This window comes from Macaca thibetana, chromosome 19 (genome assembly GCF_024542745.1).
Source record: "Macaca thibetana thibetana isolate TM-01 chromosome 19, ASM2454274v1, whole genome shotgun sequence".
Taxonomy (NCBI): Eukaryota; Metazoa; Chordata; class Mammalia; order Primates; family Cercopithecidae; genus Macaca; species Macaca thibetana.
The window spans coordinates 22854225-22871841 of NC_065596.1; the positions used below are offsets into that span (position 1 = coordinate 22854225).

The 17617-nt window shown below is 60.7% G+C and overlaps 2 protein-coding genes across 2 annotated transcripts in view; both read right to left on the reverse strand.

The window, feature by feature from the left end:
• The window catches only part of APC2 (APC regulator of WNT signaling pathway 2), a 27575-nt gene extending 17999 nt beyond the window's left edge, over positions 1–9576 (reverse strand). Inside the window, 4 exon segments of the mRNA XM_050769985.1 lie at positions 2166–2346; positions 2440–2530; positions 2634–2792; positions 9474–9576. Coding sequence (XP_050625942.1) covers positions 2166–2346; positions 2440–2530; positions 2634–2792; positions 9474–9527 — 485 coding nt within the window. The 5' untranslated portion in view covers positions 9528–9576.
• A 5775-nt stretch (positions 9577–15351) lies between these two features.
• RPS15 (ribosomal protein S15) lies at positions 15352–17447 on the reverse strand. Its single transcript, XM_050770886.1, is given in 5 exon segments — positions 15352–15497; positions 15604–15794; positions 15797–15837; positions 16987–17072; positions 17302–17447. Coding segments are annotated over 5 exon segments (456 nt in total). The 5' UTR covers positions 17326–17447; the 3' UTR covers positions 15352–15383.
• Positions 17448–17617: the final 170 nt, after the last annotated feature.

Sequence of the window (17617 nt, forward strand, 5' to 3'; positions counted from 1 at the left end):
TTAGCCAGGATGGTCTCGATCTCCTGACCTCGTGATCCACCCGCCTCGGCCTCCCAAAGTGCTGGGATTACAGGCGTGAGCCACCGCGCCCGGCCCTGTATGCCAAGTTTAACAGGCAACATGGCAATGTCTCCCGTGGCGCTCCCCGCGCTAAGGTAAGGGGGGTGGGTACTGAAATTAATTGGGGGATGCAAAAAATTAAAGGAGAGAAAACAGTCTGGGCAACATAGCGAGACCCCCCTCTCTAAAAAGGAAAAAATAAAAATAAAAAATAAAAAAAATAGCCGTCGGCCGGGCCCGTTGGCTCACACCTGTAATCGAAACACTTTGGGAGGCTGAGGCGGGAGAATCACCTGAGGTCAGGAGTTCGAGACCAGCCTGACCAACATGGAGAAACCCCCGTCTCTACTAAAAATACAAAATTAGCTGGGCATGGTGGCATATGCCTGTAATCTCAGTTACTTGGGAGGGTGAGGCAGGAGAATCCCTTGAACCCGGGAGGCAGAGGTTTCGGTGAGCTGAGATCGCACCATTGCACTCCAGCCTGGGCAACAAGGAGGAAACTTTGTCTCAAAAATAATAATAAATAGCCGGTCGTGGTGACTCGTGCCTTTAGTCCCAGCTACTCAGGAGGCTAAGGCGGGAGGATCACTTGAGACTGTAGTGAGCCGTGACTGCACCACCACACACCAGCCTGGGTGACAGCGAGACCATATCTCAATAAACAAACAAATAAATAAATAAAGACCGGGAGCAGTGGCTCGCGGATCAGGCCTGTTATCCCAACACTTTGGGAGGTGGATGCGGGCAAATTGCTTGCTTAAGCCTAGGAGGTCAGGACCAGCCTGGGCAATGTAGTAAAACTCCCATCTCTACAAAAAGTACAAAAAACTGGCTGGGTGCGGTGGCTCACGCCTGTAATCACAGCACTTTGGGGGGCAGGCAGATCACAAGGTCAGGAGATTGAGACCAACCTGACCAACATGGTGAAACCCGTCTCTACTAAAAATACAAAATTAGCTGAGTGTGGTGGCACGTGCCTGTAATCTCAGCTACTTGGGAGGGTGAGGCAGGAGAATCGCTTGAACCTGGAAGGCAGAGGTTTCTGCGAGCTGAGATCGCGCCACTGCACTCCAGCCTGGGCAACAAAGAGAGACTCCGTCTCGGGGAAAAAAAAAAAAGTACAAAAACTTAGCCAGGCATGATGGTTCGCACCTGTGATCCCAGCTTCTCCCTGACATGGGAGGTTGAGGTGGGAGAATCACCTGAACCTGGGAGGTCCAGGCTGCACTGAGCCATGATCATACCACTGCACTCCAGCCTGGACGAGAGTGAGACCCTGTCTCAAACTATATGTATTAAAAAAAACAAAAACAAAAAAAGAGAGAGAGAAAGCAGTTCCTTTGGAAATTCTCCTGCTTGAAGAAAGACTGAGGGAGGCTGTTCTGCCTCTTATACATCTCAGATAATTGCTAATCTCCCTCCAGCTTACAAGGTAGCTTCAGGCTCAAAGAGCAGCAGGTGCAACAGAGAGTTCCCTTAACCCCACGGGAGACACGGCCATTCCCATTTTACAGGGCAGGAGTCTTAGGCTGGGAGGGTTTAGGGGAGCTGAGTGAGGTCCCACAGCAGAGTACAGACAACTCCATGCTGCTCTTCAATGGCCCCATCTGACCACACACGACCCCTCCCAGCTGCACACGGTGCCCGGACCCTGCCTCCCTCTGCTGGCCCTGAGCCCACGTTTCTTGGGCCACAACTCTGTCTTTACAAAGACTGCTTTGAGCCCCTCTGGCTCCAGGCCTGGCTGAGCCCTGGCACCGGACACAGCCCAGTCCCTGGCAATGCCTGCGTGTCGCAGACCCCTGGGGACGTCTCCAAGGAGACCTTCCCTCAGCCAGGAACGTCCCCCATCCTCTCTGCACTCCCGCTGAGGTCAGCCGGGCTGGAGAAGGTCAGCCAGTCTGGAGAAGGGGAGGGAGGCCACGTGGGGAAGAAGCTTCGAGGTGGGTGGGGTTTGTTCGGTGGGCGGTGCCATATGCAAGTGGGTGGGGCGTGTGAGGTATGGGCAGAGACATATGCGGGTGGGTGAATTAGAGGGCAGAGCCCGCTGGGGATGGAGTCAGTCACCAGCTGCCCGAGGCTGGGTTCCCATGCCCGCTCACCGTTCCCGGTCCAGTTCCTCCAGCAGCCGGATGGTGGCCCGGCTCAGCTCCCCAAAGCTGTCCTTGGAAGGCCTGGAGCCGTGTACCGGGCTGCCCTCGGGGGTCTGGGAGGCAGGTTCCGGGCCCAGGGCGGGCGGCTGGAACTTGAGGTTGTACAGGCTGGTGATGTCCATCTGCAGGGCTGGATGGGCGGGGAGAGGGCGGAGGTCAGAGGTCCTGTCTGCCTTTTCCCCCAGCCTCTCCCGCTCCCTCTGCGGATGGCCCCACCGCTCACCCTTCAACTGCTCCAGCACCTCCGTCTGCCCCGAGGACACCAGCACGCGGGCCTCCTGCTCCAGTTTTCCCTGTAGGTGCTTCAGGACCTCCTGCAGGGGCACAAAAGAGGGCAGGGGGGCATCGGCCACTGCACTGGGCTGCCAGGGGCCACCCCCTGGGACCCTAGCCCACCTCCTCCATGTAGGCCCCCACCTTCATGCCTGACGTCTCTGTCTCCAGCTTGGACAGGTGGCTGGAGTTGTCCCGTAGCTCCTGCCTCAGGTGACTGTTCTCAGCCTTCAAGGCCTCCACCTGCCGCACCAGCTGCTCGTAGGGTGCCACGGAGCTCGCCATCTTCAGCTCCTGCAGCGTCTGGGATCACAGGGTCAGAGGGTTCAGCTGAGGGTCTGGGGAGGGCACGGTGATGCCTTCCGGACAGCCCCTGACCTAAGCCCCAGCCCTCCTGCCTGATCCTAGTTTGGGGGTCTCAGGCAGGAGTCACTGGTGTGGACAAGTACAGGCCCACGTGATGCTGGCCAGGGAATCCCGGGCGCAGAGGGGCAGGTGGAGTGAGAGGTGACCCCAACGGGAGACAGAGGGGCCAGCAGACAGACGTACAGACAGCTGAACCTCCAACTGACCAGTCGACCGACAGACGATGGGACGGCCTCTCCTTCCCAGCCCCCAGGACACATCCTGACAGCCGGACAAACACACAGACAGCTGGGACAGCCTAACCCAGCGAGCCAACTGGCCAGCCCAGCACCCCCAGGCTCACAGCCAGAGAGGGCGACAGACAGACAGACAGGACCCTCTCCCACAAAAGCACAGCCTGCCCAGAGGCTGACAGCCAGACAATGCGGGGCGGATAGACCACCAGCTGTCCCTGCTGACGGACAATAAAGACACCAAGATGCCAATGGGTGACACCTAAGATGTGCAGAAACGGCAGGACAGATGGACCCAAGCCCACCAGCATCACCGCAGCAGCCCCATGCCCCCTCCATCAGTGGCTGGGCTCAGGGCGGCTACCTGTGTGGCCCGCACCCCCTGTGCAGCCTTCAGCTGCTCCCTGCTGGCCCCGGCAGCCCCTGCCCCATCCCTTGGCTCTGCCAGTGCCGCTAGCTTCTTTGTGCCTCTGGCCGTCTTCTGGCTCCAGCCTGGCCTCCTCCCTCTGTCCAGCTGGACGGTGCCTCCTCCCTCGGCTCGGCCCTCCTGCCGGAGCCCCTCCTCACACCCCCCTTCCCTCTTTGTTCCTTTCCCATCAGCGCTCGCCTCCTCCCTCCGCCTTTGTCTCAGACGTACCAATGGCAGCCCATCCCTCTGCCACCTCCCCCTGCCAGCCTGAGCCCCCTCCTCACAGCGGCCCTGTCCGGCCTGCCTGTTTCTCCCCTCCCTCCTCCACCTGGCAACACACATATATTCACCTGTCATTCATTCTCTGACCCCCAGGTGTCCCCTCATCCTCTCCCCTCCCACCCAGATGTCACTAGGGGCACGGCTGGGACAGGAGTAGAGGTGGGGCCTCAGTCCCAGGTGGGAGGATAGGGTCAGGCTGTCCTGGCCTGCTCAGGGGACCCAGTGTGTGGCTTTCCATGTCATCTGGCTCCTTTCTGGTCTGAGTCTCAGGGACCACCATGTGGCTGTTCCCAGAGGGAGAAATGAGGCCCTAGGAACCGAGGTCTGGCACCCAGACGCTGCCCCAGAGGGGCTGGGAAGTCCAGGCTGGAGGCCCGACAAGACCCGCCCCTCTCTGGCCTTGGGTTGCCCCTCTGAGGAACCTGCAGGGCAGGAGTGCCCAAGGGCAGGGTGGGAGGGGCACAGAGACTGGAAGTCAGATGGCAGAGGCTGGCAGCCGTCACCTCCCACCCTGATCCGACGATGTCCAAAGCTGTCCAGGTCTCCACCAGGGATCCAGTCTGGGGTCGGGGGCTACATGCAGGGAGACCCTGGGGTCTGGCTCAAGCCCCATGTTCTAGCTGAGGTCACCATCCCATACCCAACTAGGTGGAAGGACCAGATGAAGTGCAAAGTAACACACGTCTGCCTCCTGCTCCCCAAACCCAGGCCTCCCCCACCTGGCTCTTCTCAGCTGACCCAAGCCAAGTCTCAGACACCTTCCTTTTCCCCACGTTTGGTGGTCACTTCTGCGTCCTCATCAGACTGAGCTAGTTCCTCCAAGCTCTGCCCAGAGGGATCGTGCCTCCCCCAGCTCCTGACACCCCTGTCAGGACATTCTGATCAGCCTCTTCCCGGCCTCCCACAATCCCCTGTGCACAGCCAGAGGGAGTTTTAAATGTCACAAGCTAGATCCCATTTCTCCCATGCTCAAACACCTTCCATGGCTCCCCAGTGCCCTCAGGATAAGCGCTGACTCCTCCATGTACACCACGACTCACTCAGAAGCTGGAGGCTCTCTTCTCTCAGGCCTTTGCACGTGCAGTCGCCCTGCCTAGAGCACCTTTTCTAAGTCCTGCCATCCCACACAGTGCAGCTTCTTCCACGAAGCTCTTCTGCCTACCTGTCACCCCCAGGTTGCATCGTGTAGCCTCCTGGGGGCTGGTCTTATTGAGTGGGCTGCATTTCAGGGGAGGGAGGCACGGGCGGGGGGAAGTCAGGCCCAAAGGGGCCTTTCTCCTTCCTTTAATCCAAAACCCCTCTTTCCAGAGAGGGAAACTGACGCCCAGAGAGATACAGCAACACCCCCCAAGACACACAGCAGGCCTGCCCATCCCTCCCTCCGATCACCTCAAGGGGGTCCGGATGGTGAAGCCCGTGAGTGGGTGTGTGCGCGGGACCGGCTGCAGAGACGCTGACGCCCAGCTCACCGGGGACACAGTTTCCCCTGCAGGCCCCAGCCTAGGGAAACGGAGGGTCCAGAGTCTGCGCTGACGGGCAATGCAGAGAGACGGGGATGGAAACCTCGACGCGAGGCGGAGGTCGCGCCCCCTGCCCTCCTCCCCGAGGACACACACCTGCTTACTTGCAGCTGGGCCGGCGGGGCGCCCGGGCCTGGGGCCTCCTCCCTCTGCGCAGCTCCACGGGCCCCACGGGAAATCCCGGCCCGGGGTGGCCTCGGAGGGCCGGCTCCGGGGTCTCCGCGGCGCAGGCAGGGGCTCCAGGGCGGACAAAGCCCGGTCCGGGCCTGGGCAGGCGGCGCCGCCGCTCCTAGCGCTGGGCGAGACCACCGCGAGCGGGGGAGGATGCGGGATGCGGGATGCGGACGAGACAGCCAATGAAGGCGCGGGAAGACGGGCTGGTGCCATGGCAACAGCCAATGGCGGCCCGGGGCGGAGACCAGTGGCAGCCGCGGGGCGTCGGGCCTCCGCGCGGGCTCAGGGGCTGTGTGTGCGGGGGGCGAAACCCCCCGAGGGAAGAGGGTACGCCGAGGACCAAGATTCCTGTGTCCTCCACTTTATTGCAGGGTGCAATGGCCTCTTAAAACCTCCTGCGTCTGGATTTGCACAATTGGAGAGTAAAACGTCAAATCCTGGATGTTACATCAGCATCTTAGCGGAGGAGGGGTTTCCAGGGCAGTGGCCGGGCTGGGGCCAGGCCTGCCCCCACCCCACAGGTCCAGCCTGGCCTGGTGCAGATGCACCAGGATGGCACAGGGTTCGGGTCCAGGCTGGAGCTCCCTGAGGGTCCTGCCTGGTGGGGAGGGGAGGGGAGAGGGGAGGAGGGGCAGGGCCACTGGGGAGCACTTGGGACCCTGCATCTTCCCACATTTCTCCCTGTCTCCCCAGCAGAGCATCAGATCCTCCTGTAACTCCGGTGCTCCCCACGTCCCTCTTTCTGTCTCCCCCTCTGTTCTCTGTCTCTCAATCTCTGTCTCCATGTGTCTCTGCCCCGGTCGGTCGCACTCTTAATTCACCCTCATGGACCGAAGGCCAGAGGAGGGAAGGGCCAGGGGTCGCAGGAGTCCCCATCTCCAGGTGTCCTGGATCCTCCATGGGTCCCTGGAGGCCATTTGAAGGTTTAACACACAGAGCCCGCACCTGCAGCTGGGAGCAGCCCTTCCTGCTCTGGACACAGGCTCACAGCACAGAAAGGGAGGCGGCCAGGGCCAGAAATGGTTTTTTTTCCGGGCTGAGCAGCCAGGGCAAATCATTTGCCGCTCAAACCTCAGTTTCCTCCTCTGTAAAATGGGGAGGAGGCGGAAGATTCTGCAAGGGCTGGTGCAGGGAATGACAGGAGAGGGTGGGAAGGTCTGAGCGTTCAATGCCCCGCAGAACAAAGGCACGGGAAGACCCGTGCTGTTTCCTGTTGGGCCTTGAGCTGAAGACCCGAGGGCCCGGTCCTGGGCCAGCACTGCCAGGGGCTGAGAGCACTTAGGCCTGGCTGTCTGGGAGCCCAGACCTGGACGCAGCTGTCCCCACTGGTTGGGTCTCGGGAGGGAATGCAGTGGGCAGACACAGGGATCTTTCCTTTTTTTTTTTTTTTTTTTTTTGACACGGAGTCTTGCTCTGTCGCCCAAGCTGGAGTGCAGTGGCGCGATCCTGGCTCACTGCAAGCTCCGCCTCCTGGGTTCACGCCATTCTCCTGCCTCAGCCTCCCGAGTAGCTGGGACTACAGGCGCCCGCCACTGCGCCCGGCTCATTTTTTGTATTTTTAGTAGAGACGGGGTTTCACTGTGGTCTCGATCTCCTGACCTTGTGATCCGCCCGCCTCGGCCTCCCAAAGTGCTGGGATTACAGGCGTGAGCCACCGCGCCCGGCCTCTTTTTTTTTTTTTTTTTTTTTTTTTTTTTAGATGGAGTCTAGCTCTGTCCCCCAGGCTGCAGTGCAGTGGCACGATCTCAGCTCACTGCAACCTCCGCCTCCCGGGTTCAAGTGATTCTCCTGCCTCGGCCTCCTCAGTAGCTGGCATTACAGGCACGAGCCACCATGCCAGCTAATTTTTGTATTTTTAATAGAGATGGGGTTTCACCAATTCTCCTGCCTCAGCCTCCTCAGTAGCTGGCATTACAGGCACGCGCCACCATGTCAGCTAATTTTTGTATTTTTAACAGAGATGGGGTTTCACCATGTTGTCAGGCTGGTCTCAAACTCCTGACCTCATGATCTGCCCGCCTCAGAGGGGATTTTTTTTCCTGGAGGCTGGAAGGCTGCCCTGAGAAGTGAACAGCAGTGATCAGGAGGAGAGGCGTTCCAGGCTGAGGGAAGATCAACGACTGCTTGGGACACAGGGGGTGTCTGGTGGAGCCATGGGGTAGGGTATGTGGTGGGGCTTGACCAGGTCAAGCCAGGGCAGAGCTGGGCGAGGCTGGAATGGGGTGGGGGATGCAGAGCCCAGGGCCCTGGCTTCAGCTCAGCCTTGAGGTCCCTGTGTCACCCTGGGCATGTCTCATTCTGGCCTCAGTTTCCAGTTTCGTTTACTGGAAGGTGTGTTGGATCATCCCTACCTCTCCCCAAAGAGGAATTAAGTCCCACCTCCCTGTTTAGTTTCAGATGTATCAGCTCCCCCAGACCCCCATCAGGCAGGGGTTTGGGGGATCCAAGGTCAGTCCTGTTCTTGCATACATGGGGAAACTGAGGCCTAGGCCAGGGAACACGTTGCCTGAGTTCACCTGTGCCAGCCAAGCCTCTGGAGTGACATTGAGCCTCCCTCCTTATCCCTCTAGGGGTGGCCAGGGCCTGGAGGGTTGAGGGTACATGGGGGCTGAGAACCCAAGACAAGATGCCCTTGGCCCCAAATCTCCAAAACGTTGTCCCCGAATCCCCCCCCCACACTAAAATCCTTGATCCTGTAAATCCTTGAACCACAGTCACACTCAGACATCACTAGACATTTTAGAGCCACAAGAACCCCCCACAGTCCCCTAGGACCTCAGGAGGCTGAGAGAGGCCTCCCCCTTCTCCCATTGCAGAAAGCAGGGCCTAGCCCAAGACCCCGACACAGGCTCCTTCCTGGGATCCTCCACGCCCCCTACTGCTGCTGGGCCAAAGGGGAAGTTCCATCAAATGCTCACTCCCCCACCCCTGTCCTGTGACACTCCCCGCAAGTCTGCAGCCTGGCACAGGGCTCACTCTTGGAGTGTCTTTGAGCCTTCTGAGTCTGACCTCGAGCTGTCCTCGCCCCCTTGATGCCTCCTCTGTGCCAGGGGCTACAGGCAGAAACAGGGGCGGCCCCCATTGGGAGCTGGGTGGGGACGGAGAAGGCACCAAGTCATCGTTGGAGGATAGAGACGGGCCCGCCGCGGGCTGGGTGGCCGGGCAGGGCCCTGACCGGTGAGGAGGCCACTGGAGGTGGGGGAGGGGTGAGGTAGGCCGGTCCAGGCCGCGCGCTGAAGCGTGACCGCCGCTATGGGCCTCAGTTTCCCCGGCGGCGAGTCGGCAAACGTGCGTCTCCGTCAGCACCGCGGACAGCTCCCCGGCCCCCGCCCCGCGTTCTGTTGCGGGCGCCTTCGCTCCGCAACGAGGCTCCGGCCCTGCTCGAGGCGTGACCTTGGGCTCCCCGCTGCACCCCCCAGCCTCAGTTTCCCCTTCAATGAGGGATGTCACAGCCGCGAGATTCAGACGATTCCGGAGGCTAGAGGAGCTCTGGGGTCGTGAGCGGACGGATACGAACAGCAGCGGCGGCGAACGTCAAAGCAGGCCATACGCTCGCGCCCAGAAGGGGAAACTGAGGCCCAAAGAGGTGCAGGGCGTGGTCCAGGCCCCCACCCTGCGCAGGGCCGAGCTTCCGCAGGATGCCCCCGCAGCCGCCCCCGCCGCCCCAGCAGGCGCAGCCTCGGCGTCAGCGCAGTGAGGAGGGGTCGGAGGGTCTCCCGCAGAGGCCGAGGGCTTGGCCGGGCGAGTCCTGCGCTTGCGCAGACCCGGCGGTGGGGGTCGCAGCGGCGCGAGAGAGGGGCTTCCAGCGCCACCAGCCTCCCGAGGCGGTTTCTTCGGCAACCGTCTCTACGGCGACGGCATCAGACCCCCGACTTCGCAGCCTCCGCGCCCTCGCCCCGTGCGCCCCCCGCCGCCGCGCCCGCTGTTCTCGAAACGTGGACCCCGCCCCGTTCCCGCGCAGCCCGGAGCCCTCCCCAGCGGCCCGACCCCTGCGCCCTACCTGGTCCCCGAAGAAGGCCGAGTGCAGCAGGCTCAGGAGCCCCAGGAGCCCCATGGAGCCGCGGCCGCCCCGGACCCGCCGCGCCCCGCCCCTCGGCCGCCCGGGTGGGGGTGCGGGCTGCGGCCGGGGCCGCCCTGCGCCTGCGCGGAGACGGGCGGGAGGGGTCAGTCCACGGGCCCGGGGCGGGGCTCCTCCCGAAAGGGGCGAGGGAGTCCCGTGGGGTCTGGAGGTGCTCGCGGGGGCTGGGGAGTCTCGCGGGACCGAGGCTGCGGAGGGGCGGCGGGAAATCCAGGGATAGGAGAGAGGGGAGCGGACTCGCGTGGGCCAAGTGGCGCCAGGGTCCGGGTCCGACCGCGCTAGGGAGTTCGAACGTGGCGGAGGCTGGGGGCCCGAGGCGGCGGGGAGGAGGCCCGCTGGGGGTGGGGGCACGAGACGTCCCACGGGGAACGGGGGTCGCGGAGAGCCAGAGGCGGCGTCGCCCTGCGGTTGTGGTGCGCTGCCCGCGGACGGTCACCATGCGGAAGCTCGGAACCACCCCCGAATCAGCCCGGCCTGGCGCGCCTGAGGTTCATTAGTCATTCAGCAAACATCACATCACCTGCGCACACAAGGCTTGCTGGGCGCCGAGCCGGCGCGCGGGGGACCGCCTTAAGGGGGCGACACGGCACGCGGGCATTCATGCAACAAGCATGTATTAAGCACCTACTGTGTGCTGGGCCCCCTGCAATGAACAAAACAAAACCCTTGCCCTTGGGAAGCTGACGAGGGGACTGCAGCGGGCTGGGGAGAGACGCCAGCGGGGCGGGCAGGGCGCGGGGAGCTGCTGGGGAGATCGAACAGCCCTGGGAGTGTTGGGGGAGAGTGCAGCACGCTAGGGCAGTGAGGGCGGGGAGGCCCCGGGGCAGGTCGCGCAGGCCCTGCGGGAGGTGGGAGCCACCGCGGGCTGTGGGCAGAGCAGGGCCGCGCCCGACTCCAGGCTCACGGGCGCCGGCTGGCGGCTGCGCGGAGAACAGGCCGTGGGCGGTGCCGGGAGAGGGCTCAGGCGGCTGCGCGGGTCGAGGGCTGGATGATGGGGGGAAGATAGGGTCCGGGCAGGATCGGGGGTGCTATGAATTGTGCTAAGTCCCTGGAAACCAAAGAACGAGCGGCCGGAGAAAGGGGCGCCGCTTTAGCAGGGCGGCGAGGACAGGCCGCCTCCAGCAGGTGGCTCAGCTGAACCCCGGAGCCGGGACGCAGCCGTGCGGCCGCTGGGGAGGCTTCGGGGCCACGCAGGACTCCTGCTTCAGAAGTCAGGGGAGGGCGCCGGGTTCACTGTAAACTGCCGTCCAGGCGGGAGGCCGCGGGGATGTGAGAAGCGGCGGGAACCAGGTCAGGGCCTGAAGGCAGCTGACCCGCAGCGCCGGGGCCAGACCGGAGCCTGATGAGGACGGAGCGGCCTGTCTGAGACGGCACGGACGGGGCCAGGCAGGTCTCGGAGAGTCCCCGCAGGTTCTGGAGCGGGGTGTGGGACCAGAGGGTAGAAACGGAAGAAGCGTGGGGCCGGGCACGGTGGCTGACGCCTGTAATCCCAGCACTTTGGGAGGCTGAGGCGAGTGGATCACCTGAGGTCGGCAGTTCGAGACCAGCCTGGCCAACATGGCGAAACCCCGTCTCTACTACAAATACAAAAAATTAACCGGCGTCGTGGCGTACGCCTGTAGTCTCAGCTACTTGGCAAGCTGAGGCAGAATCGCTTGAACCCAGGAGGAGGAGGTTGCAATGAGCTGAGATTGTGCCACTGCACTCCAGCCTGGGCAACATAGCCAGACTGTCTCAGGAAAAAAAAAAAAAAAAAAAAGAAGGAAACAGAAGTGTGGATGTGGCCAGAGGCCTAAAGACAGAGCCTGGGCCTTGAGTTGGGAGTGGGGCCCAGCAGTGGCACCCTAGTGCTAGTTAAGGGCTCCCATCCCCGCTCCTGGACACCCCGCAAATGCTTGTGGACCTAGGGCGCAACCTGGCCACCAAGACGTGTCTCTCTGAATTGGGGTGGGGGAGGGCAGTATCTTTTTGCTTTAAATACTAATATATATTTTCCCTGATCACACATGCTGGATTCCAACTGCAGAAAACCAAGGGAATTACCCATTAGCACAAGCGCTGGCCAGACAGGGGCGTGTGCAGGGAGGGCTTTTATGGACAGAAAACTTCCCGTCAAGGTCCAAACGGTAAATTCTCAGCGTGTGCCCGACAGAAGTAATACAGGTATGAATGGGCACAGCTGGGTGCCAATAAAGCTCTGCAAAAGCAAAGTGAGGCCCAGCACCCATTCCCATTATGCTTTCCTCGGGGAGGGGCCCTGCAGCTTGTTGGCAGCTAGCTGCCTCACCGTGGGTGCAGCCCCACACATCTGTCATTTACTCTGCAGATGGACCTGGTAGCTCAAAAGCTCTGTCATTTCCACTGGTTTATTTTTAAAAAGGGCCTCAGCAAGACTTCAAGTGTGCACCACGGTGTACCACTTTTGATTTCTAATGGTCAGGGTTGAAAAACTACGCTGCAGATAAAGCTGTTTCAGCGGGGCATTCACTCATTTCCCACTTTGCTTATCTGAGGCAAAAAGCACCTAAAACGCCTCAACAATTTCATTTTTAAAAAGAATTCCAGGCCGGGCGCGGTGGCTCAAGCCTGTAATCCCAGCACTTTGGGAGGCCGAGGCAGACGGATCACGAGGTCAGATCGAGACCATCCTGGCTAACACGGTGAAACCCTGTCTCTACAAAAAATTAGCCGGGCGTGGTGGCACACGCCTGTAGTCCCAGCTACTCAGGAGGCTGAGGCAGAATTGCTTGAACCCGAGAGGCACAGGCTGCAATAAGCTGAGATTGCACCACTGCACTCCAGCCTGGGCGACAGCAAGACTGTCTCCAAAAAAAAAACCAAATAAAAATAAGTAATTCCAGGAAGGGTGCGGTGGCTCGTACCTGTAATCCCAGCACTTTCGGAGGCTGAGGGTGGATCACCTGAAATTGGGAATTCGAGACCAGCCTGGCCAACATGGTGAAATCCTGTCTCTACTAAAAATACAAAATTAACCAGGCATGGGCGGTGCTTCTGTAATCCCAGCTACTTGGGAGACTGAGGCAGAATTGCTTTAACCTGGGAGGCATTTGGGTGCGGTGGCTCACACCCGTAATGCCAGCACTTTGGGAGGCCGAGGCGGGCAGATCACGGTCAGGAGTTCAAGACCAGCCTGGCCAATATGGTGAAACCCCATCTCTACTAAAAAAACACTAAAGTTAGCCGGGTGTGGTGGCACGCACCTGTAGTCCCAGCTACTTGGGAGGCTGAGGCAGGAGAATCGCTTGAACCCTGGAAGTGGAGGTTGCAGTGAGCCGAGATCATGCCACTGAACTCCAGTGAGACTTCGAGAAAGAAACAAACAAACCTGGGAGTAGAGGCTGTAGTGGACTGAGGTCGCGCCACTGCACTCCAGCCTGGGCGACGGAGACTGTCTCAAAAAATACATTAAATACAAAGAATTCCAAATGCTGACAACTGAGACTACAATGAGCCCTGCATTCACATGCCTTCCCTCCCTCTCCTGGAGCTGGACCTGGGGTGGGCCTTTGAAGTTGGGTCCTGCACAGGCTTCTGCTGTTCATGCCGAAGTGAACCTGGCCAGTGCTGCCCAGAGACCTCTGGTGGAGACTTAGCAGCCACACCATACTGCAAACTTTCGACCCTTGGTTTCAAGCCCAGGTTGGTTCAGGTCAGCCGACAGGCCAATTTTCAAATATTCTACATATTTCAGGCGCTGCCAGCCAAGACTCGCCCCCAATTCTGACTATGCAGCCAGGTCCAGGCCCTCAGGGGCCTCCCTGGTCTCCTTACTTACTGGCAGGGTTGGCCAGGACACCCGGTCCAATGGAGGGCTTGAGAGGCATGTCCAACTGCAGCACGTTGTCCCACCGGGTGCGGGTCCCTCTGTGCATCCGCCAGCCAGGTCCAGTCTCATGCTGCCTGTGGGGGTCCCAGCTGTACTGGACCCAAGCTTATAACGCTGGGCCGTCCTTCCTTTGTCCAACCCACCTTTTCCCAATCAGAGAGAAAAACATGGACCCACACTTTCTCTGTATTGTAACTCGATTCCAAATTGAGAGGTAAGAACAAGAGTAAATTTTGTTTTCTTATTTTTTTTTGAGGCAGAGTCTAGCTCTGGTCGCCCAGGATAGAGTGCCATCTCCGCCTCCTGGGTTCCAGTGACTCTCCAGCTTCACCCTCTCAAGTAGCTGGGATTATAGCCACAAGACACCATGCCCAGGTTTTGTATTTTTTTTTTTGAGATGGAGTCTCGCTCTGTCGCCCAGGCTGGAGTGCAGTGGCCAGATCTCAGCTCACTGCAAGCTCCGCCTCCCGGGTTCACGCCATTCTCCTGCCTCAGCCTCCTGAGTAGCTGGGACTACATGCGCCCGCCACCAGGCCCGGCTAATTTTTTTTTTTGTATTTTTAGTAGAGACGGGGTTTCACCGGGTTAGCCAGGATGGTCTTGATCTCCTGACCTCGTGATCTGCCCGTCTCGGCCTCCCGAAGTGCTGGGATGACAGGCTTGAGCCACCGCGCCCGGCCCGTTTTGTTTTTTCAGTAGAGGCAAGGTTTCACCGTGTTGGCCAGGCTGGTCTTCAACTCCTGACCTCAGGTGATCCACCCACCTCGGCCTTCCAAAGTGCTGGGATCACAGGAATGAGCCACAGCGCCTGGCCACTAATCATGTTTAACTGTGAAGATAGAGCTAGGTGCAGTGTCTCATGCCTGTGATCCCAGCACTTTGGGAGGCAGTGGGAAAATCACTTGAGCCCAGGAGATGGAGGCTGCAGTGAGCCATGATCATACTACTACACTCCAGCTGGGCAACAAATAAAAAAAAAAGGAGTGACATCACAGAAGAGGGCCCACAGGAGGCTGTTGTGGGGCATTTGAGGGTGAAATGAGGTGGGGCTCCTCACATCTCTCCCGCCCCCACCTGCCTGGCTGAGCTCTCACCCTCCTGTCCACTGCCCAAGCGGTGGCCTCCCTGCCGCCATCCCCGGGCCGCTCTGCTGGGTGCTTACTGAGCAGTTACCACCTCCCGCCTGGTTTGAGGGCGACGTCAGCATTGAACGGGGTTAGTTCTCACAACGTTCCCCAACCCACCTACGCCATTAGGGAGCCCACGAAGGGCTGGACGTACCCCCGCCCAGAGGCATGGCCGCCTTGTCCTGTTCTTTTAAGCATCCTGCACAAAGGAGACAGAGCTGGCCAGGCCGCAGGCGGTGCAGCCTCGCCACGGGACACGGGGCCCCAGGCTGGGAAGACGGGGCTGGCTGCAGCCATAGGGCCTGCCGGGAGGGCAGACTCCAGCAGCCTGGCGTCAGGAGCCTCTGAGGAGCCAGGCAGGGGTGAGGATGGGAGAGGCTCAGGCCGCCCAGTTTCCTGCTGCTGCTTCACTTCCTGCGGGAACCCTCCCAATAGGAGAGGAGGGAAGCCAGAAAGGAGAGCCCAGGCCAGGTGGGGGGCTTGAGGAGGGTGCCCCCTCTACATGGGGCACCCAGAAGACAGCGTGAGGCCAGGGAGCTGCCCCGAGGTCAAGAACGCTGAGGGGATCAAAGGGATGGGGCTACACCTGGGCTTGGGCGCCCAGCTCCACAGCTGTCTCCACAGCTGTCCCCGCAGACAGGAGCAGGGGCAGCGGACCTGGCATGGGGACTGCACAGCTATCAGTCTTGGACACTGAGGCCATCCACGCAACACTCCCACACAGCCCTAAAAGTCCAGCTTGAACCTCCTCACACCACAAACCTGAACCAGGCCCAGGCCCCTCCCAAAGCCCCGGACACCGGGAAGAACAAGCTCCACGAAGGACTGGAGCCAGGTGCGCCTTTATTAGCTGAGCCACTACTTGAGAGGGATGAAGCGGGAGGAGTGGGTGGCTCCAATGCCGGGCCGGCCGTGCTTCACGGGCTTGTAGGTGATGGAGAACTCGCCCAGGTAGTGGCCAATCATCTCGGGCTGCAGGAGACCAAGAGCGGAGCTGGGTGTCAGGCGATCCCGCCCGCGTCAGGCGACCCCAGCCCACCCCGGGCCCAGTCCGGTTGGCAGGGACGGCCGCACACACCTTGATCTCCACCTGGTTGAAGGTCTTGCCGTTGTAGACGCCCACCATGCTGCCCACCATCTCTGGCAGGATGATCATGTCCCGCAAGTGCGTCTTCACCACTTCTGGCTTCTCCATGGGCGGCGCCTCCTTCTTGGCCTTGCGCAGGCGCTTCAGCAGTGAGTGCTGCTTCCGCCGCAGGCCCCGGTTCACCGCCGCCGCTGGCGCGCACTGTACAGTTGCATCAGCTGCTCGCTGGAGAGGATGCACCAGGCAGAGTTTTGTGAGCGGCCCGGCCTGGGGTCACCCTACCCACTCCGGGGGACAGAGAACTAAAGCTTGGTTCTCCCCAGGGACAAAGCCGCACTGGACTTGTCACTGTCCATTGTAGTGACCGCAATGAACACGCCAAGTCCCTCTGGCATCCCCGCCAGATATGCGCGACTCATCCCTCAGATGCAAGAGCCACCGTGTGACTGCAGAGACTCAGGACAAGCGGCCCGGAGACCACAGTCTCAGACAACATGCTGTAGCGCACAGGTCGGGCCCAAGGCCTCTAAAAACGCAGCAGAAGGCAGGAAGGGCGCGGTGGCTCCCGCCTGTGATTCCCAGCACTTTGGGAGGCTGAGGCGGGAGGGTCGCTTCAGCCCAGGAGTTCAAGACCAACCTGGATGACATAGAGAAACCCTGTTTCTACAAATAATTAAAAATCAAGGCCGGGCGTGGTGGTTCACGCCTGTAATCCCAGCCACTTCGGGAGGCAGGTGGATCACCTAAGGTCAGGAGTTTGAGACCAGCCTGGCCAACATTGAAACCCGTCTCTACTAAAAATACAAAAATTAGTGGGACGCGTTGGTGAGCCCCTGTAATCCTAGCTACTCGAGAGGCTGAGGGAAGAGAATCGCTTGAACCCGCGAGTCGGAGACTGCAGTGAGCTGAGATCGAGCCACTGCACTCCAGGCTGGGAGACAGGATGAGGCTCCGTCTCAAAATAGTAAAAAAAAAAAAAAAAAAAAAAAAAAAAAAAAAAATGAAAAAAATAAAAAGGAAAGCCAGATGCCCACCACCACCCTGCCTGGACAGGACCCAGCTACTGCCACTGCCCTTAGAATCCAAGGCTGCCCGTTATCTTAAGTCACGTTGGCTACAGACAGTGGCTACACCCTCCAACTAATCCGCGGAAAAGGTAACAACGGGGAGCAGGTTGAAAATAAGTAAAAACCTCAACGTCTCTGGACAGTTTTCTGGGCGCAAGACCACGCTCAGTCCCAAACCCGGGCGGAGACTGTGCTCGCCCACCGCCGCAGAGGCGCTCGGACCCCCGGACCCCCGCCCCACCGCCCGCACCCGACAAGCCCCACCGCTGGCCCAGCCCCGCCCGCGACCCCTGCCAGCCGCCCTTACTAGGACATGTCCAGCAGCTGGTCCAGGTCCACGCCGCGGTAGGTGAACTTGCGGAAGGTCCGCTTCTTCTTCTGCTCTACCTCTGCCTGCGCGGGCGCGGGTCGGGCGTCAGCGGGATCCCGACACCCACCTCCCACGACCACCGGGCCCGAGGACACCGTGGAAGACGCGCGGCGGCGCCGCCGGGGACAGAAGCCCGACAGGGACACACCGCCTTAACCCGTCCCTGGGGGTCACGCGCGGCTCCGGGTTACGGGGACCCAGACATGAAGGCCCGGACAGGCCTTCCCGACCCCGCGTCGTCCCGACACCCACCGGGTCCGCCCCGTGCCCCAACATCCAGCCGCCTCCAGGGTCAGTAGCAAGCCGCCGTAGTCGGGAGGCCGAACTGCGGCCCCCGCGGGACGGTCAGAGGGTGGATGGCGCCGGATAGGCCCGGCAGAGACTACCCAACTCGCAGCACTCACCATCTTGCCGGATGCTCAGAAAAGAGCGCTCTGGTCCGCGCCTGCGCAGTTATCGCGAGACTGCCGGCGTGTCCCGCCCCCTCAGCTGTGCGCGCACACGCGCTTCCGCTTTCCCGGCGGCGAACACACGCCCTCTGCCGTCTGGAGGGCAAAACACAGGCTGC